Source organism: Malurus melanocephalus, unplaced genomic scaffold (assembly GCF_030028575.1).
Source record: "Malurus melanocephalus ecotype Western Australia unplaced genomic scaffold, MMel_1.1 scaffold_309, whole genome shotgun sequence".
In the NCBI taxonomy this organism is placed as follows: Eukaryota; Metazoa; Chordata; class Aves; order Passeriformes; family Maluridae; genus Malurus; species Malurus melanocephalus.
This window is the reverse complement of record NW_026623541.1, coordinates 4,161-28,810: the sequence shown is the minus strand read 5'-3', so window position 1 is coordinate 28,810 and position 24,650 is coordinate 4,161. Positions and strand designations below refer to the sequence as shown.

The 24,650-nt window shown below is 40.3% G+C and overlaps 1 protein-coding gene across 1 annotated transcript in view; it reads left to right on the top strand.

Moving 5' to 3' along the window:
- The window catches only part of LOC130580021 (copine-4-like), a gene marked incomplete at its 3' end in the record, with an annotated part of 76,453 nt that extends 52,729 nt beyond the window's left edge, over window positions 1-23,724 (top strand). Inside the window, exon 3 of the mRNA XM_057377265.1 lies at window positions 23,545-23,724. Coding sequence (XP_057233248.1) covers window positions 23,545-23,724 — 180 coding nt within the window. The remainder of the gene's footprint in view (window positions 1-23,544) is intronic.
- Window positions 23,725-24,650: the final 926 nt, after the last annotated feature.

Sequence of the window (24,650 nt, the reverse complement as noted above, 5' to 3'; positions counted from 1 at the left end):
TTAATTTTTCTGCAGTGGGTGTTTGCAATGGGGAGTGGCAAAAAGCACCATCTGAATCTTACATCCCTGGCTCCCTGCCCCTCCTCCTTCAGTTGCTTCTTTGAATTTGCACACTATAAATATACCGTTCATGAATTGCATATTTTATGGCCTTGGATTAAGTAGAGGGTTGTTGTGGGTTTTTTCTGTTCTGTCTATTCATGTGTGGTTTTGGCTGGCATTGTGCCGTTTCACAGCTCGTTTGCCTGCAGTGGATGCCATATGATGATGGATTTAACCACCTGTGTAGCGCTGCGAGTGATATTGCTGTAACATATGTTTGCTCTTCACCCCCAGCGAAACCATTTCAAGGCAAAGCAATGTCAGTGGGAAACAAACAGGGGCCAGATCCACGTAATCAGTGTTATTCCTGGGTATCTCTGCCATCAAACATCTTCCAGGGGGTACAGCAAATGTTGCCCCTTGCCTGGCAAAGCCTATGCAAACTCAGAAGCTATCTAAAGTAACTTATTGGCAAGGAAATTTTTGCTGATAGAATTTTATTTGGTAGGACTTGGGATATGTCTGTGTTTCTTGGGGGTGACACCTGATAAGCCTAAATCAGCACTAGGTCAGGGCAAAGACCTGTCAACAAAGGATCAAAGGAGGAAGGTCTGGCAAAAGAATCAAAATTTTCAGAACAGTGTATTTAATTTTTTCCCAGAAGATTTTGAGAGGCTCTGTAAGTGTGTCTCTCAATCTATGTACACCACCATTCTTGTACCCCTAACAAAACAGCTACATAGGAATATAGAGCAAGCTGGAAACAGCCACCMTCAGCGTTCTGTGGTTGCACTCTGCTGACAGCAGTGTATGTGATGCTCCTGTGGCAAGAGGAAGCAGTGTGCATGGGGAAGCAGTGATAAAACAAGGCTGGAGGTGCAGAGTGGTGAAAAAGATGGCTCCCAGTAAATGGGATTGCTTACCATCGTGCATTTATGGGGGACTAAAGATAACAAGGTCCGAGTGTGTCAGGAKGCAGTAGGTGTGGAAGAGGTGTGTGTATGGGATGGCTCTGTGAGAAAAGGGGACACATTCTTGTCACCTCTGTCAGTGGGTAACACCGTAACAGAGACACTGGAACAGATTTTCAAAGCCAGGAGAGGACTGGAAAGCCCCAACACCATTTGGTGTCCTGATTTCTTGAGTGACCTGGTCCCACCCACACCATTATTGCAGGGGATTAAGAATAGTTTTCCACTGTTTTAGGAACAGGCTCAAGCAGCTGGAAATACCTGCAGTGAATCTGAGACCAAATACCTTTGCTCTTACATAACCTCCTAGACACTGCTCCTGGAACCAGGTCACACAGGCAGGAGTGAAAGGTCACACCTGGCCATAAATGTGTTTGAACCTAAGCCAGGAACTGCTTTATCTGCCTCTTCTCACCGAGGGAAAAATGCACATTATCCTGCCAATAAAGCATTCACTCTGAGAGGAAGAAACCTGTAGGCCAGAGTTCTTCCTGGTGACTCTGCTGAAGCCTTTTGAGTAAGAGGCTCTGTTCATTTGTAAATGCAGTGACATTTTGAGCTTTTGTACAGCSAAGGGAAGCTCCCTGGGAGACTTATGGCTGAATGATTTCTTCCTAGAGAGCAGCAAATGAGGTTAAATCAATTTTATCCTGCAATGGGAGGGGAATGGAAAGAGAAGGAATAAATTTCTCCCTTTAGCTCTCACAGACAAGCAGTTTTATTTACAAAACTTTTATTTACAAAACTTTTAATTATATTGCCCATTTTTCTTTCAGTTATTCATTTTTGCAGAACTGGGAAATCTTTTGTCTTGAAATCTTTCCTCTTGAAATCTGTAGTAACAAATGTAAYGCTGGCTTACATGGAACCTAAGTTACAAGAATATTTCTTTCTCATTAAAACCCCTKTCACTGTTGTGGAAAAAATCAGTAGTCAGTACTTACAAGTTTGGTAACACGCTGATTTTTATCTCTTATAACAGTCAGATATGTAAGGTATATTTGACAGCTGGTGAAAACACTGTGGGAGTCAGGTAGTACCTTTGCTAGATTGGGAGAGAGAGGAAAAATATCTCTCTTCCTCTCCCTGACACCCTGCCTTTGATTCCTTGATGCTAAAAAAGGTTTATATGTGTTTYGTTTTACCTTGCTGTCCTTTGCATTTGGATATGATGGGGTGGGAGGAGAGGAGAATACTGTGTAACTGAAATCTCAATTCAGACATGGTTGTGCCCACACCACGTGGTGGTCATGGTGAACCTGTGATTTTGTGTATTTCTCCTCCCTCAGAGTGGGATGAGTAAGATGTGAATARCACTGAGAGATGAATAATGCCATGGAAAACGATAGGTGAAAGTTTTGGAGCACCCTGAGCATGCTTGGCTTTGCCCCCCTCTSAAGTTTTGCTTGCTTCTTACTTGTTGTTTAAGCTGATAAATATTTTTCTGAATGAATTTGAAAATTCCTGGAAATCTTTCGAGGTGGGATTTCTAGTGCACTTGAACTATTAAGAGCAGTATCTGGAACCCTGTTGGCATCTTGTACCCATTTCTGACTGAAATATTAATTTGTTGGCTGATAACCTGCAATGGGTGAGGACACTGCAGTGAKGTTTGTCCCTGTAAGAAAGAATGTYGATTTAAATAGAAATATTAAAGAAGGGGGGAAAAATATAGGCATGGTTTTGTTCAGGGGTACTAGAAACTTCCTTCTCTGATTGACATGCTCAAGTCCTCTGTAAATACGACTAAAGGATCTATTTCTAAAAGCATATACATATATATGTTTATATATATATATATATATATATATATATGGAGGTATATTTTTTAAGATGTGTCAAAAACTCCACCTTTCAGCTATCATTTGATGACTATAGACTAGAAAATACCAGTCACTTTCAGTAGCTCTCTAGCCCAACAACCATGTAGTTATACTAAGTTGTACAGAGGCTGTCCTCATTTTTCTTGAAAGATTCTTGTTTTCCACATTTTGTTTTCTTAAAGCTTCCTGAGAGGTTCAGGGGTTTTATTTCTATTTCTTGTTTACCAGGAGCAGTCCAAAGGAAAAAAAAAAAAATTAAAAGAATACTATTTGAGATCAGGAGGAAGGGAAAATATGGAAAGATACCCTCAAAGAATCTCTGCAATTCTAAGGATTCTTGCTTATTATTTCACGATGTCCTTACATATGTCTTAAGCTTTGGGAGGCAAAATTCTCCATGCTAAACATGATGGCTCTGTTCTGGAAAAGGAATCRGAAGCTCACAGAAGCTACACCACAGATTTCCTGGAGCAGAATTTATCYAGGAGTGTTTTATAATCCTAGAGCAACTCTAGCTTTTGTTTTAATTACTCCATCCAAAATTAAACACCCCATTTAATCCTGGTGCTGTCCCTTGCTGCCCATGATGCTCATGGTGTTCATACCTGTGTGTAGGTCCAGTTCTTCCCCCACTGATGATACACATCAGAGTAAATCATTGCAGCTAAATGACTTCAGCAAATTTTTTATAGTCTTCCTTGAAGAATAATGAAAGCAATGAGAAATATTTTATAATTTGTTGACTTGGACTTTATTATTATATGCTTAATATGTGTCTAATGGGCTTATTTTCCTCTTATTCTTGTGAGACAAAACATTACTCTTAAAGCAGAAAATAAACATGGGATTGGACAGAAAGATTCCTATTCTTTCAGTGTCAACCCAGAAAAAAACATTTAAAAAGTAAAACAAACTCAATGGTTTTGGATTTAGTGCAAGTGGACTAGACATCCACTAAACACTGTGGAGGTTGGTTTATGCTTTATTACCACTTCTTTAGGACAGTCATCACCTCCTCTTGAACTCTTTACCAAGCAGTGGTGTGCTTTTGTTTCAGCATCTTACAATGCCACTCTTCCCCTCCATAAATCCTTCATATCACATGGACACTTTCTGAAGTACATGAGTATCAAGGCAGTAAGATGCTCCAGCCATAAAGGAAAAATGGGAAGAAAATGTCAGTGTTTGGATGTGATGTCAGTAAACGGTGTATAATTAGCAAGTGCTACATTAGAAGGCTAATATCACTTCTGTTAGCAGTTGTTCAGGAAAACAGATTTCAGAGCATATTCACACTCAGGAAAGCAGATTCCAGAGCACATTCTACATATGTGAAGATCTAGAGACACATGTAAATATGCTTCCGTGTATGTATGGATTTCCAGCAGTTCTCCTGCCTCTCCCAGCTTCTTTTTGCTGCTGTTTCTTTGAGAGAATTAGAGCCTGTGGTGTGTGCTCAGCATGAACCTACAGTTCAGAACTGAGGTGAACAGCCCTCCTTCCTAATGTCAGTGCACACCATTTTTTTTCTGGGCTACCCAGAGCACCCTGGACCAGTCAGGATTTGACAGGACATGCTCAGATTCCTATCTTGCTTTCTCCAAAGTGTCGGACCAAAGATGCTTGTCTCCTGCAGAGGCCAGTAATGGTCAGTAACAGAGAAAGATTCTGGAAACAGGGTGAATATTTACTATCCCCTTTTTTGTATGGCTTCTCAGCATCTGTCCCTTAGACACTGGTAGGCCTCCTAAGGYAGAAGATGGATTTCTTGATGAGAATTGGCTTTCAGCCACCCAGCCTCCTCAGATACAGGAGCCCAAATCTTTGTGGCCTCCMTCACAGGCTGCCCAAGAATTGGTTCTCTTCCACACGAAACTCTTGCATTAGCTGTGTGTGGCTGAGTTTTGGGGGAGCAGGTGGGGATAGTAGTATGTGCTACACAGTTTGGAAGTGGCATGAATTAAAAAAGTGTGRAGTTGTAAATAGAGGTGTTGACAATACGTTTGGCAATAGCAGATGTACTTGACAGAAGGTGTGGGTAGCTGTTTAGTGCTCGGGAGGAGGGCGTTCAGCCCCCCAGCTCTTCAGGAGTTTTATGAGACGCTGTCAAAACCAATCCAGGTTTGAAAATCACCTCCCTGCCTCCATCCAGAAGGGCTGTAYGTGCAGGAGAGTGTGCACTGGATTGAGTACACGATCGCTGAGCCACCCCTGCTGTAATGCACATCTGCTGAGAACAGGAGAGCGTGTGTGACCCTGGTGGGTTGGTTTGCTGTTTGCCACAGGGTGCCCCTAAGGCCACGTTCAACCAGTCTATTCTTGTAACTGGGAGTGCAGTGTCAGACACGTCATCTTGCTGCTTGTTGGCCACTTCTGCTAGTGCTTCTGAGAGCCTCCCAGCCATATGTGCACTCCTGCACACACTGCTTAAATTTTCCATATGCCACCTGACAAGCTTTTCCAGGCACTTCATACCACCTTTGAAATAACTCCCACCTCTCTTAACAAAATGTGTCATCTGGGAGAATTTTAGTTCAGAATAGTTCACAAAGGCTTCAGACCTTCTCATGAGAGGAGCAGTACCTTTCCAGAAAGRTTTACATTTTCATGTTTCTGTAGTATACAATGACTAGTGTGCCACCATCACAAGCCAACAATAATTCCTAGCCTTTTTGCCTCTCTAGATCTTCTGGCACTTTCTCCATTGTATTAGTTTCTTATTCTTCTTGTTGTGACTTTAGGAAGTATGTCTCATCAGGTAACATCAAAATGGTCCCTTCTGTCTGAATCTCAGGTAACATCAAAATGGTCCCTTCTCTCTGAATCTCAAGCCCCTGGATGATTCACCTATGTGATATTTTAGCCAGAGAAATTGGAATTTAATCCATCTTTCAACTTGATTTTGAAATGTATAGTGGACAGACCCTGTGCAATTCTCCCCAAAGGAGCCAAGGCTTCATCCAAACAWCACTAGCACAAGTTTAGATTTCAGTTCTTAACCCCGGAACATCTCATCAACTGAGTAGCATGACAAAAACACCCACTTCAGAAACTTGCTGRTATTTCTAAATATGTTGGTTCTTTTTCCTTTCTTCTTTCATTCTGTGGTTGGTCTTATAGCTGAGGAAAATTGTGCAATGCACACTTTCATTTGGAGCTTTTTACATAAGTTACCTTCTAAAAAATAACCTGAMCCCAGCCTTTCATTTTCTGAGACTAGCTGTTTACATAGCTGTGTCACATTGTGATATATTAAGAGTTTGATGTAGTGTTGTGGGTTTATATTGCAGGGGTGAAAAATCCAAGAAAATGTTTTAAAGAATTTGTAATTGGGTGGGGTTTTTTGCCTTTGCCTTACAATAATTCCATGACACATTACAATTAAGAAATCACATTTAAAATTACAARTGTTCCCTACAGAATACAAGCAAATGAAATCAGCGCCCCTTTTCATTAAGTTAATTGTCATGATTAAGATAGATGCCTGATGACAATTCCATAGAGGGTGTTACAGTGTTTCTAGGATACAGGTGACAGATTTTTAAAGGTTAAAAATTAGATGAAGATTCCTGTTTCCTCCGTATGCCATGTCAAAACRTGGCAGATGTCAAAAACTGTAACTTTCTACTGCTGACGAAATCTGTCGTAGTTTATCCGTGGATTTTTTTTTCTTGTAAGCAAGTTTATTTATGGAAGTCCTTCAAAAAATGCCAAAAAATGCAGGCCTATACCTGTTTGAGGGTACTTAGGTCTTTTTGAGTTTCTCTGCCTCATAGACCRTGCTAGTTGGAATGCTGACACCAGTGTTCAGGCACCCTGCCTTGCTGCAGTAGTTTTCACCCCCAAATGATGTGTGTCTAAAAATAAACAACAGCAGAGCTTTCCTGTTAGAATGAACAGCACTCAAAGATTTAGGAAAATATTTCTGCTATTCTTGTGTAGCCTTACTAAATGAAGWCCCAATTATAACTGTAGCAGGCAAAAATAAGCATGATTTAAATTATTGAAATAATTGTTTGGTCTGTCATTTCAGAAAGGTTTTTAAAATTCTGCCTAGCAATAGCTAATTAAACAAGGCCCATATGCTATTTAAAAATCAGTATTGTGACAGTTGGAAAAGAAGAGTTTTAAGAGTTACGTTGCTACATAATTAAAGTATTATGAAGTGCTCCAATTCACAAAACACTTAGGTGCTTCATTACCTTTTTGCAGTCTGCTCATCCATTAAACCAGGAGAACTCTGAGCCTGCATGAAGGAAGGTGCATAAGTGCGTTATTAAATCAAGGTTAAACTAGCAGCACTACATACTATTCCTTGAAAATTTCTGACAAGCCTTGCAAAGTCTGAAGGATTTCAYATGTATGCTGATAAACGGTTTTCATGGGATAAATAGAGCAGCCCATGAATAAAAAAAAAAAACATTTTTGGAAAAAAAGGCATGACAGCAAATCTGCTCYTGTAGTATTTGTGGAAACACTGAAAAGTTTAGCAATGACTGAAGACCATCTTTCTTTATTGTGGATTTACATAGGTTCTGAGTGTTGATATATCAAGTTTGGATTTACTGGCAGGAAAGTGGCATTAAAGATGTTTAAAGAGTTTAGGCCACATTAACATTGGTGTGTGTGATCTGCACTTCCATACCAGCTGACAAGGGTGCAGCTGCCTGGATGTCCTTAAATCTTCCCACCCATGTTGTATCAGTGCCTGTGATGGAATAAACTGCTGCTGAATTAGATTATGGGAACATCCCCACTGCAACTTAAAAGAGCCATTTCTTSCCTTGAAGAGTCTATGGTTCGGAAGACAAAATAAAGGCTGGCATGGTGGGGAGAAATGAAGCAACAGATTGATTTTATAACTCAGTGTTTCTTGTTTTGTAGCTTTTGATTCAAAGTGGGTTGATTTTGTTGGAGTTTTTTTCATAAGCATATACCAATATTCATTCTGCAAAGTTGTGGACCCCATGTATCTTATTCATCAAAGCTGTTTGCTCCATGAGGATTACAGCTCATTATCCCTGATGGAACCATGGCTGAAATGTTCTCTTCTCAACTATCCTCTGTGTTTTGGTATACCTGTCCCTTAAAAGTGTTGTTGCAGCAGCTTGTACAGCCATGTTTCCACATATTATATTAAMACTTAGATTTCTCTGCAAAATCATTGCATAGTTAATGGAAAAACCCAGTTTTTTCTAGTGCTGAGCTGGATTAGCARGAGATTGTCCTTCCCTGCACCAAGACTGATGCTGAAATTGAGATAAGTGATTTACATTCCAAAAGGCTCATTAACCATCAGACTGCTATGGATTAGATTAGTAATGGCATCCTGATGGTTGTGTGCAACTTCCAGCAGATTTTTTGGTAGCTAACATTAAATCAATTTGGATGATAATGAGGAGTCACTAATACATAAGCATTTATTAGCAACATTCTGTAGCTATAATGGCTRCCAGCTCTGTATTTTAATGTTCACTAATGTTTTCATGCTCGCCCAAGATATTGTAACTCACAGAACTAAGTGGGATGCTCTGCTCTGGCAGTTTACAACCGAGTTTCAAACCTGAGATACCAAAACCTAAAAGCATGAAATCTTGGCCTTATTCCTTACATGTGACCCAAACAATCATGTCATTACAGCAAGGATTACAAGGGTTGATAAAACCAATTTCACATATTTCAGGGCTTTGCATCAACTTTCCCAGTTTATGAGATTATGCATAAAATTGTTTTTATGAATAAAATAGGGATTAGGAAAAATTAGTGTTACCTCCATTTCAGTTTTCTKTTACCATCCAGTTCTCAGACAGCTAGATAATTCTCCTTATATTTCAGAACTTTTCTCAAAAMCACAAAAAAATAACTTTAGTTTGGAAAACTGGTATTTTTTCAGTGGGGATCTTTATGAGAGGTGCCAAAATTCATGATGCTTGCAGTTGAAAAAGCTGTTAAAAATGGAAAACTTTACTGTARGTTTTCGGTGCATTTACCAATTCCCTGGCCTGTCTTCCTCCCATCATTCTCAGCAGTATCCCAGCACAACTTCATGTAACTCCCAGGAGAAATCTCATGCAATCCTCTTGTTTTTCTGTTCCCTGTGCTCCCTCATGGCTCGGAGGAGCAATATTCCCTTGTGGGAAACCTCCAAGCTGGGCTGTGCCTGTCCTGCTTTTCTGTGCTTTGTGCGTGACCTTCAAAAGTGCTGAGTGTTTACAGTCCTTGCTGGAATCAATTGGAGCACCAGGAGTCTTAAAAATCAGACTGTAAAAATCTTTATGCGTGKATGCTGAAACAAAAATGCCTGAATTGAAACGCCACTGCTAAATTCCTTCAGCCCTACAAAATTTGCTTTGTGGAAATGCAGGAAGTGATGTTAGAAACAAAATTAAATCTGCTAACTGGTAGAAATGTGAGGCCATTCTTTGTCTTTGATAAATAAAAGCAAAGATAGAAGACTGCAGTAGATGAAGAAGGGTAAAGACCATAGGACTTGATCTCAATGAATAATTAATTGGTTGTACTGTTTTCTTCCTGTTTTTCGACACAGATGAAGAAAGACATTCTTCTTGGGCTACTTTCTTCTGATTAAATAAAAGGATTCTCCTATCAAAAAATACAGCAGGAATTTGTTAAAAGGGGTAGTTCTTGATTTTAAACAAATTGGCCTTCTGGAGATGCAGGATGTTTGAAAACCATTTCTGTCTCTATTGTGTCTGAATACTGACATGTTTTGTCATGGTTGGTATCTACTGCACATGGTTGCTATCTACTTTCTCTCTATTTGAAGCTGAAGAGGGCAGTGTGCTGTGATAATTATTCTTTCAWACCACTACCTTTTCATTCTTCAGGAATTCAATAAGATAGCAGGATGAACAGTACTCCACTCCTGGTCATATAACAGAAGTTTCATCCTCCTGCTGTCACTTTTCCCTTGCCTTTCTTCTCCTCTAGCCATGGTAACTATTCACCTCTTCTCCCCATTGCAAGGCACATCACTCTGCCAGATCACTGATGGCACAACTTCCCCCTGGCAGAAACCAAGTCCTGCTTTTGTTTCTCAGTGTGTGAGAAGAGGGGGCTCCCTGTTTTGGGCTGTASTGCTGTGTTGGGATCAGTCATCCAGTTCAGGATGTTTGTGTGTGTTTCAGGGCTGGCAACTGGAGCTCCAAACAACACAGCAGACCGATAGGGAAGGGATTACAGGGTGGGCTTCTTACACGTGTAGCTTGCAACCTCCTTGTGTCCCATCAGTGATCAAAAGGCCTCAGGGATGTATGAGTGATTCCTATGTGCAGACTGTACTCTTACAGTAATAGGATCCATGCAAATTGCACCCTGATATCCTGCTCCTAGTTTCCGCTGCATGTTTCAACCATTCAGTTGCTACAGGGAGAGTTTTCTTCTGACGTTTTCAATCCTTGTGAGGTGCTGAAGGATTTGCTGCACCATGTCAGAGTGTATCTAACGCCAGGGTTATTTGGTTATATGGTTATCAGGAGAGCCTGGTTTTCAGAAAATACACCCCAATGAGTGTATTTTCACTCAGTGCCTGAGCCCACCCCTTCCTTGTTTAAATTTAACCCTAATAAGCCCAGCCTGTGAGCARCACAAGGCTCTGAGCTGATACTGCTACCAAGAGCATCCTCCAGTCCAATTTTCTACAGTTTTGGAGGTTGGACTGTTGGTACAGAAGAAGAATAAGTGCATTGCTCTAAGTCTCTTAATTTGGAACAGAAGGCAAGAGTGTTTTCTCTTCTACCCAAACATCTATAACAGAAACAATTTTCTACAGTGTTCCAGGTCTAAAGACAAACTTCATCAAGCATTATTTAGATTTTTCATTTCTGTATCAGTGTGTTAATAGAAAATGCCATGATGAACAAAGAAGATATTGAAAAGTATTCTTGTCAAAGGAAATTTTAGAGGAGATTTGTGGAGAGCGAGCATTAAAATCCTTTTTCTTTTTTAATATGGAAAGCATTGGATTAATTACCCAAATGCACCAATTGAAAAATTCATGCACCAAATATATTTGCATATTACTATACTGAAAGGCCAATTTATAAAACACCATTTATTTGATGCAAATAAGGTAAAATAAACACATTTAATGCTGCAGATACACAATAACAGTGCTGCTGGTTTCCAYTGTTTTTCATTTCCATTGTCTAGCAAGATATGAAAATGCGTATTTGAGTTTTGTTGGCTTCAACGTTACTGGTATTAGGAAAAGACCTCAAAAACACGTGGAGAGAACTGAAATTCAGTCAAAGCTTTCTATGGCTTATTAAATTTTTACAGCCCCTAAAAGGAGAGCCTCACTGCCAAATGTAGTAATTCTGTGARTCAAGTTTAGCGTTCTCCTGGGAAAAGAAAATACATGATCATATTTAGTTGCATTAATTTTTTGCTCTTTTTTTAAAAAGATAGGATAAAATTCAGGAAATTTTAGCCAAAATGGCTCTTGGTGATGCCTTTCATCCCTGAAGCAGCTCATAGATTTTCAGCAGTGTCAGCAAAATTAAATTTTAGGACCCCATGCATAAAGACCAAATGGCTTATGAATTACTTAGTAACTAATTAAGCACATTCCACTGCAGTGGTCTCCCAGAGCAGGAGGCAGAGGGGCTGGAAACTGTAATGGTTGTGAATAGCCTTGGGCACAACAATCTCCTTCTGAGCCACCAGGTTGTAACCCCAGGTGGGCTGTGCATGCCAACTGTGGGACCTGGGATCCTATTTCATGGTGTGAGWATGCTGAACTGCTGCTGTGTGCTGAGTGTTTTGTCTCTCTTCTCACARTCAGAGCAGTCTGGGCAGTGTTTTCATTTTGAAGCTGTTTTATTTCATGTCTGTGTGTCTGTGCCTAAAGCCATCCTTAGCAGGAGCCTCAGAAGGCCATGAACTAAATATGGACAAGTCTCCATCAAAACCTGCCTTGCTGCGAGCTGCTTCTTCATAGCTTCAGTCACATCTCAATTTTAACATCTGCCAGGAAGACCAAATCTTGCTAGTGCTGTTTCTTCRTTGTGACTATTAGTATGTACAGTTTCACAGGGCTTCCTAGGAGTTCCCTGGGGTTTTTCTGAAGGTTGCTTAGGTCTGGCTGTTCTGTGACATCTTTGGCCCAGGTTTCTCCTGTAGCTGTATTGACCACTCTCCTAAAGGGCAGTGTCTTCCCCAGGGTGTTGTGCTTTCTCTGTTGGCTATTTCATCCTAAATTAAAACCCCTGAGTGCCAGGGGTGAAGGTTCTCATGGTGGGATATGCACAAACTGAATCATGGTGAAGCATGTATAATTTATGCCAATAAATCTGTATTTACAAGATGCAGAGCATGATAGTAGGGAACAAGAGTAGCTACATGGACTACCTGCACTCAAAGGAAGAACCTCAGGACTAAGGCTTGTCTTTAATGATCAAATCTTGTGCTCACTAGTTGAAAAAAACCCCCACATTTAGCATCCCTGCTGTTGCCAAGTGGTGTACCAGGCTGCAGTTGGTACGTTCTGAACTTTTGCACCTCTTCACAGATATGTATATACCAGCCAATTTTACCAATCACAGTGAATGGCTGAGGGGCTAATATGTAGAAGTGCTGCACATACCTGATATATGTGGATGTATTGTTTACAAATAACTCCTGGAAAGTCATAACACTTCCCATGAGGATCTGAAGCCTTTACAGAAAGCAGCTTTAGCTGCTTAYTGCCTAAGKTGGTTKTGTAGGCAAATCAGATKTAGTAAAGAAGATCCCTGTRTGAAGCACAGCCCAGACCCCAGTCATTCTCAGGAAAGGGARAATTGTGGTTATCTCAGATTGAGTTTATTCATGTTTGGATAACATGCATGTGTATCAGATTTGATTATAGTGAACTTGTTTTCCAGAAATCATTTTGAATTATACATTACCACATACTTACAGTAACCTTAATTCACTGAGATCCTTGAATTACAAACCAAACAGGTCCCAAGTCAGGAGTCTGATAGGATGCTGTCTGCAGCACTGTAATACAACTCAGCTAAACTTGCTCTCTACTTCTGATCAGTTCTGTAYTGTTCAGTAGCAGAATGTGTGCTTGTGAGTATAATTGGGCAGAAGAACAATGCCCTACTATATTTTCCTGGATTTTGTAGTAGTTCACAGAAAGGTTCCCCTGCTTTTCCTGGGTAGTGGATCAAGTTGTTGGGCTGCCGTGGCTTCAGCAAATGGTAACAACGTTGAGAAGCCTCATAGGATCCATGTGTAAAAGGAAAAAAAAAGACTGAAAGTAGTTTATAATGGACTTTAGTCAYAACAAATCTGTTATTTTTCTAGGCTGTCATTCGAACACATGGTCCAAATTCCCCAGTTGTGTGGGAAGATTCAAGCTGATTTAAATGGACCTTGTAAATTGTTTCTTCTGGTACAGGAATTCAGGAAAGACTGATAAAGCACTGTGTATCTYGTGTTATAGTACATTGCCTTCCTGCTGTTAATGCTTCCATGATATAATTAATTTAGCAGTTGAATTACAACATTAAAAACAAATTATTAAATCTTTAATTATGAGCGCTTCGTTAGAAAATTAATTTCTTAAACTAACAACTTGACTTGGCCTATGTCAATTGACATTGTTCATTAACCCATCTGAGAATCTATATTAGTTATGCTTAGCTTACCTGGGTGTATGAGGCAGGAAATCTTTCTCAATATAAATAAATTATCAAAATACTATTTATAGTCAGTTAATTAAAGAGCAAATTACTGAACCAGGGTATATTTSTTACGTAGTATAATGTAGCCCTACTGATACTCAGGAAGCAAAGATCATTCCATCACCTGATGTTTTCTGTTCTTAATTATGTGTCCTGAGAAATTGCATAATGCCAGGTTTCTCTCCTGAGCAGTCCTGTGCCACCATGGACGCTTCTGAAGGTCTCTTTGCACGCTTACTTGCTCTTCAGCAGCAGCAAATGTCTGCCCTACTGTTCCAATGGGCCAGCACTATAACTTATTTGTTAATCTGTATCTTGTGTCCTTCAAGACATCAGGAAAAGAAGGAACGTGTCTGTAAATGCTGTGGAAGCCTGTGCCCAGGATGTGAGATGACCTGGCTGTACTAAAAAATCATTCTGCAAGTTAGTTTTGGAATAATGAAGGATGGAATTAACAAATAAATACTTTGTGTCCTGATGATAGTAAGTTTGAATTCATTTACTTGTAGCCACATGATGTAGCAGAATCTAATTGTGTTGAGTACAATATTATGTTCATGAACTGAGGATTCCCAGGCAATGGAGTTTGAAAAACTCAACCATCAGGTACTTAGCACACTTTAAATCATGTTTCACTGTAGCATTTTTTCTTGCTGTCATGTCAGGTATTGCATAATCAGAAGAATATTCAAAACTATTTCCTTTTCAAGTAAAACACTTCCAAAAAAAAACCTTAAAAAAATTAAGCTGGTCTGGAGACATTAAAATATCATCTGTATGGGGGAAAGCAGCCAAGCCTCTGATATGTGCCTTAATAAATCTCTACCTTCTTGTGCAGAAAAAAAAAGAAAAAAAAAAAAAAAGAAAATGTGTTTCTCTATAGAAGCAGATTAAAATGAGCAACCAAATAAAAATGAAATAGAAACTGCTTCAGTGAAGACCTGCATTCACAAGGCTCTATTTCTAAACTGTGAGGGAAACTGTGTGGAGAATATATGGCTGAAGAGCTTCCCAATGGTTGCATAATAGTCTGACTTTCAAACAGCTGCCAGGCACTAAACTTACTGCTAGCAATTCGTGGCACGTTGAAAGTGGAGCTAAATGGTAAAATATGTGAATATTTTTGTTACCACTTCGAAGGATCGGTTCTGTCCTCTACAGAAAGCCTGTGTCCTCAGGGACATGTAAATTAAGAAGATGGGATTGAAGCTCTCAACAGCAAATGAAGGATGTGGAATAGTAAATGACAGTCATCATAGTCTTTGAATGTCTGGGCTGTGTTTGGGATACAAAGTAAAGAAAGGTCTAGGATTCAGGCTTCAGGGCTCAGCTCGGTGGTAGCATTTGAGAATTTTCAGGGAAAAAAATTGATTCTCTTCCTTCTTATGCCAGTSTAATCACATCTGAGTGAGTTCCAACACCTCATCCCATGAGTTGATGCAGGTCATTATGCACTTGTGATGTTTGCTGAGTGCTTGTTAGATATGCAGGGAGCACAGCACATGGATATCTCCTGGCACTGAGTGATTTCTGTGAGCTCTGTCTGTGCTGCTTATGGCTGGGTCAGAATATATTGAGCACCTCAGAAGATGCACTCTTTTATTCCAAAAATTCTGTACTTGCCAATTTTATGCTATTGTTAAGGCTTGGAGATCTTAGTAGAATAAGATAAAGGACTTGGGTATAATCATTGCTTGTCTCTGTTTAATGACCCTGCAGAGATGCAGACCAGAGTGCAGCACTCTCATTGCTGCCTGCTCCAAAASAGTTTTTTATTTGGTGCATGGGCATGGTCACTCTGGAAGGTGTGACTTGCAGAATGTCAGCTGCTGGCCTTGTGCAGAGTGATTCAAGGAGTTCGCTGGGCTTCCTCACCAGGGGAGACTGTTTCTCTTTTTGTACAAGATAATAAAAGAAGCTATTTGAAAATGTAAGGCTAAATTTTTGGTACCCAAGAGGATATTGTGTTAGGTCAGCTCTGAGTGACAGTTCGTAGCTAATTATGAAGACAATTCATGGCTTAAGAAGGGCTACAGAAAAATGCTAAGGCACGAGAATTACACCATACAATGATAGTGAGGGCCAAAAGACTGAGACCTGTTAACCCCCCTGCTCTGGAGGCTAAATCCCTGAGATTCAATCCTTGCAGGAATTTCCACTGCTTGTCAAGAAGCTTCCCAAACCTGTTATGCACACCTAATTTGATGTTCTCTCTTCAGACTTGTCCTTGTTATCTCTAACAGGACTCAAAATGCTGCAGAAAAAAAATTCTGAATTACAAGTGCTACCATGTTAAATGTGAGATAATGTAAAATATCTCTTGGAAAAGTCTCTCTACCTTATCATGGTCCTCTCACTGTTCAGTTCAGTTAATCATAGCTCATTGGAAAGACCTTAATTTATGCTGCATTAATGATGTGCTCTAAAGAGACATTGTGCTTTTCAGGTTCACTGAAATGCTCTGCAACTGTCTTTTCAAAACTGGCTTGAATATTCACAGTGCAGCAGSTGGTGCAARAAGTATCATCCTTTATGGCTCAAGGTCAATAGGTGGGAAAAAGCTTCATGTTCTACAGTTTTTCCCTATGGAAGTTCTGCAGTTGGGCTCAGAGAAGGGGCAGCATTTATGTTTTTCTTCATTTGAAATGTCAGGGCTGGAGTTCTTTGCTATTGCATGCTTTTTGTCAAATCTAAATTCACAGGAGGCAAATTAAAATTGGCTCASACGTTTTCCTCAGYATCCCTGAGCCTGGACTGGCCAGGCCATAAGTTCACCAGCCCTTCTTCCCACCAGTGCTTCTCCCTATGGATCCAGCAGATGGAAAAGAGTCAGAGCTGAGACAGAGGGATCCCAAGAGGCCAGGCTGGCTCAGGGGTCAGTCAGTGATGTGGTGTGTGCAATTGGTAATTGAGGTTCACTGGTAGCCCAGAACAGCTGACCTCAAGGTGCTGCTGTGCCAGTGTCCTGGTGTCCCTTCCTGCCCTTACACACCCCATGGTGACACTGATGTATTTGAGGCTCAGCTGGCATTCCCATGCCTCCAGCACTGTGGCACTGCATTCATGTGTCAAGGAAACGGAAGGCTGTGTATGGCATTTAAGGCATTTCTTAGTCAGGAAAGTTAAAGTCATGTGGTGGGATGTGGTTGCAATATGTTCCTCTGGGAAAAGGAGTATTTTATAATATACAGAAAACAGAATGCAGAGGGAGCCGTGTGAAATAACCAGTGGCCTAGTGGCTCAGATGGTCCCCAGTGGTGTGAGRGATGAAAGTTCATGTTTCTCGTCTCTATCAGAGCAGACACCTTGGTTTGATGTCCAGGAGGAGCAGCTGGCTTATTTTCAAACCTTTCTAGGCAAAATTTTTGTCAGACCTCTGTGGCTGACTTCTTGTTTAACTCAAGTTCATGTTCCAGTAGCACACTCTTTCCCTGTAAAATGCCTGATCATCTCTGTACTATGGGGACACCACAAGTATGACCCACTCCCTGTAATGCAGTTGAGGTCCCATCAGCTATGTTAACAGGAAAGCAGTTAAAGATCCAAGGAAATTACATGGAAGTCTCCCAACAACATAACAATTTTAATATGTTTGCTTTCATAGCARTCCATACCATGGCTAAAAATTATCACTCTGGCCCAAAATATTTGGGTTTCGTGACATTAAGTGGAGAAGATTTAAACTCCCTTGCTACTAACTGCTACCTCTAACTATTTGAATGAAATTAAGGTTTCTTTCCAGAGTAAATTAAAATCAGGTATATAGAGCATTCAGGGACAGTGTGACTGTGCATTAATGCACTAGCTGAGTGCTTGCTTTTTTTCTCTTGTATTTGAGCTTTCCTGAAGGACACTGAGTGGGAGGGATACCTATGTACTTTGCAGTATATTTGCAGCCTAGAAAGCCAAGACTTACCAAGGAAATCAATGACGACAGCTGCACATGCTCTGAAAACTAAAAGGACTGTCATAGCTTYCTCAGAGACCTCTTTTGTTCCAGAAAACCGGTGATTCCCTTGGCACAAGGGCTCTCAGTCTATTTATGTCCTGCTTTCAATCATGCTGGGGACTGAGAATCACTCTTTCCAATCCCATGAAACTCCCCATTCTTCTTAACATCATTGCTACCATTTTCCTGGCACTGGTAGTTAACCTGTATTGCACCCACAGGTCTTTTCATGTTTTCTAACTGTGGGATCTTGGAGTTGCTCAGATGAGACTCTGAAACCTGCAGAGGCTTTGAATCTGCCAAGGTTCAATCCAGGWCCTCAGGAGCTGACACTGAGTGTGCAGTGCTGTTACAGCTGTTGTGTGTTTTGTTTCTAAATGAATGAGACAAACTATATACAGATACCTATCAGCAATCACATTTCTCTCCTTTGAAAAGCTCTGAGCATATAAGGCAACTACATCCATGCACTTCTCAAAGAATTTTTACATARTTGATATAATAAATTATCTGTTTCCAACTTCAGAGCAATGACAAGTAACTGAGAAAGTAAAGGTAATCAAGCACAGGCCAGTCAGTGGCTGTTATCAGAGAAGTGGTCTTTCTTAATGAAGCACTTTTCAACTAAGAAATAATAACGCTGGTTTTACTGTAGTTACGGTTGTCTGGGCTGTTTCTATATCTTAGTTTTCCAGTGCTGGCAAGCAGCTCTTCATAGTTGTGACTTACAGGTTTAAAGGCTATCTAATACTTATATAGATACACAAATTAAAAAAAGTTGCAAATAATCTTCAGACCATTTGCATTAAATGCTTCTCTTCAAGCCATCCTGTGGCAAAAGGTTCCTGCTGACATTGAGAAGATTTTACTCAGCCTTGAGCTCTACATCCTGAAAAGAATTAAAGATCTACTAATTTCCTTCTACTRTTTTCAATCATCAATTAAACTGAAAACAAGGGCTATAAATTATGGTGACCTTTGCAATAACTTATCATTTCTGGGGTACAAACATGATGCTGTGAAAGCACTGTTAATAATAAAGATTATATTAATAACTTTTTTGTAAACCACCAAGCGAAGTGTAAATTGCTTTCTGCTTGGTATCACATTTTGATGGAAAATACTGTATCATGGAAATTTTCAGTCTTGTTAAAATTCAGATGACCTAAAAATAATGCTACCCCATCACCTCTGTACTTTCCATCATCTCAGCTGACAAGTGTGATTCTATTAGATTTAATCAGCATTTTATAATGACTTCTACAAAAAATACAGCCYGTTGGTTTTTCCTTCTTGGCCTGTAAAATGTACAGGGAACAGTGGGTCAATTTGTTGGACTAAAAACTTGCTAAAAATTTAACAGCCACAAAAACCACACTCTGGTCTGAATGTGGTAGCACACATATTCTCTGCATAATGGAATTTATATTTTTATGGCATTTCMACTAGATTTTTACAAACACTGGAGGAACTGCAGCACCTGTATAAATTTTCAGACCTTAGTTCTGTAGACCAAAGATCTTCCATAGTTCATAGGCAGCTGTATCATTGTCATGCTATTTCGTGAGCCTGAATAAAATGTCCCCCAAAGAATTGTCCTTTTGGTGAGAAGACAGTAAATTCTTCATGGCCCTTGGCTGTTCTTCACCTCAAAGATGCCAAGAAAAAAATTGTGAAAATGTGTTTCTTTCATGCTAGTTGCATGTTTGCTAGAAATACAGTGGAGAGCAGATAGGYACTGTTATTTGTATGGGACATGGAGTTCTCCACATACTTGATCTGTGCCAAACACTGAAGCATGTCCTCAAGGTGCAGAGCTTTGGGTTCTGTCAATAATTCCCCATTTTCCCAGTTCCCAAGCACACAATGAGAAAGCTGTTTTTACAATCATTTGAAAGCCTTAGATAACAGGTGACACTAAGCTTCTACATAATCTTTGTTCATCCTTGTATATGCAATAGCTTGGATTTCATTTAATTTTGATGGAAGATAAAAAATCCCCTTCAGACTGGATCTTTTCCCTCAGTTTTACTTCTCAACTAGTGGTGGAAGATGGAGTGGAGATCCTCAGCCCATACTTCAACCATTGAATTACTTCTTTGACAGTGAATTTTTTTTCTAGGATAAAGAACTGTTTCCACACTGAAGTTACCATGTTTATCAGAGTTCTGCAAAGCTCGCTTCTTTTCAGCAGCTCACCGACAAGATATAAACAGCATAAGAAACCTGAATTTTGTATTTTTTCATCTGCCTTTTGATGTAATTTGATGATATCTGACTGCAAAGTCAGTTTTGCACTTCTTCAGCAGTGATGGTGGGCAAACAGGGAAGCTGGCAAACATTTCTGACAACTGTCCATCCATGCCAGCAGCACAGAGAGAAAACAGCTTCAAACCCAGCTTCCAACTTCCTATGGGTTTGACAAAAGGATTCGGAAGGCCTGTTTCCTTTCCTGTATTTTCATTCCTGCTGTTGAGGTGGCACTTTGCACTGTGGATGCCAACTTTGGTGTTCGTATGTCATTCATAGTTCCCCAAGGGAAGGCTCACAGGGTGGCTGCGTCCAGATGGACCTGCCAAGTAATCCTGGCTACTCAGCAGGGTGCCACCTTCTGTGAAGTGACAAGGACCTAAAGAGATGAAGAGGGAAAGCAGTGTGAGTCCATCCCAGGAGGTGAGGATGCAAGTCCTTTTCTSTGTTTAAATTGTCCTTGAAGGGAAAGTACAGGTGGAGCTGCACYATGAAGCAGATGTTCAGATCGTGGTGTCAGATGAACACTGCTGTTTTTGAGGTCAGTTTTACCTCTTGACATAGCCCAAAGGTGCATGCATCTGTCAATCGTTTCTTTTGAAAATTTGTTCTGCTTCAGTGAGTTGGAGAAATTCCTTGTTCTATCAAAGTCCCAAAATAACAGATGGCTCRTATGTCAGGTATCAGCAAATCCTAAAGTTGTGGGCATGACCCCTGTCCATGTCCTGTTGAAAAATCTGCCTGTCATGAGGATTAGAGTTTTCTGTAACAAGACCAAAAGTGTAAGTTCCACTCACTTATAACATAGTTGTGGGACATTAAAGCTGTCTTCCCCAAAAATAATGGAGATTTATTATTCCTCATGATATTTTGGAAAATATTCATGCTGAGAAGTTGTAACTTCCTGAGTGTTCAGTTAATGAGACTGGGCAAAGCTAAACTGTGTTTTCTTTAAGCATTTGAGCTTTCATCACCCATATAAGTGGAAGTCCTGTAAGTGATTTTGGGTGACAGCGGGAATAAGGGCAAATGGCTTGAGGCTGACATCTTGTCAGACTGCTATGAACCCGTGTTTCGGGTTAGCAGGGAGCATGACACCCTATTTTGATTGAAATGAAGCAGGTCTTGCAGGTATTAAGGTAACTTGTGGTCAAAACCAAGTCAGATGGATTTTTTTTTGTTTGTTTTTTTGGGGGGGGAGTTTAAGTGTCTGCAGCCCTGTAGAACATAAGCTTTTTGATGGTTATCAGCATGAAACTGCACCTAGCAATAGCATTCTCTCCAGTTTTCATTAARGTTCCACGCTCACCCAACATTTCTAAAGAGAACATTAAGGCTTTCTGATTGAATATGAGAGCAGAAATACTGAAGGAAGAACAGCCTTTCAAAAGTGACAGGAGTCAAATGGWGATTATACCCTTTGTTTGAACAGCATCTTCTAACCAGCAGGTTYCATGAGAGTTGGGTAATTTTTTGAACTGCTCTGTTTGCCTCTGCTTCTTCTTCACGGGTCACTCCAGCTGGTTATCAGTGCTTTGCCCTGCTGCACACTAATCAAAACCAGGGAATGGAGCTGGGCTTTCCATGCTGAGGATGCTTCCAGACTTTCTAGCCAAGGAGCAGGGTAACTGTGAAATATTCTGACAAATATTTGGAGACAAGGCAGACTAATAGGGGTTAATTGCTGATGGCTGAGAGAGGCGCAAAGAATTTTATTTGTGCTTGTGGAGCTGTTGGCATTGCTTCTTTCTATWGATTTTTCTCACGTAATGCCATGCTCTGACATGCTAGCTTGATGTATCATCTCAATAATGTGGGAAGACTGGAGAAATTCAGTGAAATGGCTTTATTTCAGTACGGTGTCTGTCAAGGGAAGGATGTCAGTCAATCACAGGCTGGAAAAAGCAAACAATGTCTTATCTCTGTGTGGGACTGAAATTCTTAATGTCCCTGTGTGCAGACCTGTGCCTYCATTTTTAGGCACTTTACTCCCTTGAGCTGCCACATATTTAACCTGTGTTGAGTGCAAGTGTAAATCTTGATGTATTTCACTGTGGAAAACCCTTTCCAGCAGCAAAGAGATGAGGTGAAACAATGACAGAAACTTCAGTCACTGCCTGAGATGTACCAATGAAGCAATTAAAATTATGCAATTTAATTAACACTTTATAGACTTGCAAGGAATGAGTTCAGGAGGTTGTTGTGGCTGTGAAGAAAGATTTAAAGCCAGTCATTTCAATGTTTTGATTATTTGGTCTGCTTAAGCAGTAGTTCATGAGATGACCACTCTTCTGCAAGTGAATCAAATCACTTTTCACTTAGAAGAGGTCCCAGGAACATCTCAGTGAACAGATTAATTATCATCATCTGACATCAGAAATATTTCTCATCGTAGCAGTAATGGTAATTTGGAGTCATACTGATTGCAAGTGGAGATAACAAAAAAATTTTGAGCTAAGGTAGCTGGTTTGAACAAATGTAGCTGGTGTCCTTTTTCACCTTATATTATTCTTACTATTCTTTGCATGACTGATATCAAACCCATCATTTTCAGCTAGTCTATGCAAATATACTAAGAATGAATTTGTAAGTAAGATGGATTTCCTTTTTATGATGGTCTCATCCTGGCATAGTCAGAGCACATTGACACAGCTGCGTGAGAAGGCAGCAATGGTACCACCAGCTTGCGTCTATTCCATGACTGGTAGCATCTGTTTGATGATCAGATAAAGGATTTCAGCTGTCAGAGCTGCCAATCTGACACCTTTGATGAGCACTAAAATAAATCTGTGCTACCAGGAACTGTTCGTTTTTCCTCCTGCTTTTGATTTGCTTGACTCTTTATGTCCTTGCCGATAACTACTAGCAAGGCTAATGCATTAAAAGCTCTGAAAAGTGAAGCAAGCGGCTGTCATTTTTTGCACAACAGATGTTCCTGATCAGGAATCAGACAAAGGATCTCATCACTCTTCCTCTGAGCAATTTAATTTGTCTGTTCCATGGCACACCAGCCACCTCCTATCTAGTGAATGATGTGCCCAAGTCCTACTTCATTTCGGGATCAGTTCCTTTAATCTTACAGAATTATTAAGTTTTTTTCTGTGCCAGGGCAAAGAGAGTGGAAAAAAGGAAATTGCTTCATTGCTAATGTTGTCACCAATGATGCTTCATAATGAAAAATAGCAAAGGCCTATTTCAAAAATAGGGAACCCAAGTACTACATTTTAAGAGAACTAGAAAGGACTCTATGAACATTTTTTTTAAGAAATAGCAATATAGATTTAATGGTGTTTCTTCAAGGCTCAGAGGTAGGAATAACCGGTGTATAACCCATCACATTCTTGTGATGCAACTTAGCAGGATGGAAAACTTTATATATTTTTAAGGAAAGCTGTTGCTGTGGATCCAGTTCTCCACTCYTTAATCAAGCAAATTGTCCAAAATSAGTAATTCCTGGGAATGTTACTCACTTTTCCATTTAGTTTGATGAAACTGTATCACTCTGCTGCTATTTTGTAGTGATGGATGGGTACTGCTAGAGGTGTAAATTCTRTAGTTATTCTATAGTTTATTTCCTAGTTACTCTGCCAAAGACTTTCTGGAAGGGAGRGAAAAGGGAAGATGTCCTTATCCTGTATGGTCAGCTCAGCACAGGAMCAGCAGCTGCTGCTGACAGTACAAACAGGATTGTCCATGGCCACAGTCCCAGCTGTCAGTCCTGATAAATGAGCAGAGTGTTTTGGAGGAGCTCATGGTTGTCCATCACTGGCAGAAAGAGAAGCCACTCATGTGACCTCTTTTCRATTTGACAGGTTGACAGGACAGAAGTGATTAGAACCTGCATAAATCCCGTGTTCTCCAAGCTGTTCACRGTGGACTTCTATTTCGAAGAGGTGCAGCGATTGCGGTTTGAAGTCCAYGACATTAGCAGCAATCACAATGGGCTGAAGGAAGCGGATTTCCTGGGTGGCATGGAGTGCACTCTTGGACAAGTAAGTGTCACTGCCATTTTTCCCCCTTCTTGCTCTTTTTTTCTGGATATATGAATTATGTTGGTTTGTTGAATGACTGATGAGTGACAATTGTCATTCATCACAAGATTCTTAATCGGCACTTTGAACAGGATAATTGAGAACTTCTGCTCGTTTGTTTTACTRCTCTAGTACAGCTTCAAGTCAGCCAGTGCTTATAGGAAATGGAACATCAGTGGCCTTGGACAGTGAAAGCCCATGCTCATTAGACCAGTGTTGGAAAATAGACTAATTTGGTAGAAAGTTATTCTTCCTAAAATTATATGGGATTTAAAGCAAGTTCCAAGTCGTAGAAACACTTTCAAATGTACTTTATTCACACAGGGTAGTGCCTGGTGATGTGSCAAACMGGGAGATAGGGCCAGAYTCATCTCCCTGACTCTCAGTCATCYGAAAGTTAGGTGTCTAGACTAAGCTACTCTTCTGATTTCCATCAGAAAGTTCAGTGGAGAGAAACAGACAGTTTCAACCATTGATTCATTCTACCTGAGACACCTATCAGAGATTAGGATAAATTGTCTTCAGGAGATACCTGTCTTTCCACATCAGTTCTCAAGAGACTGTGGACAGCTGACTTAGGGGAGATACTTAACTTTCTGGAGTATTAAATTTAAGGGTGATGAGTCCTACCCACAAGATCAATATCTGCAGGTTATCATAGCCAACTGTGTAGTAAATCCCCATGCTGCTGACTGGTAGCACACTACAGTGTCCTAAGTATCTCAATTTATTTCCAACCAGCAGAGTTTTTGTCAGGCAGGGTTTCATAACACAGATTTCTGCTCTGTCCATCATGGCAATGCCAAGTTTCAGTGAGCTGAGTGTAAATTTGCTCTCCATGCTGTGGTAACTTGTGTGACAAGAGCAGGAAGTGCATTTGTTTCGAT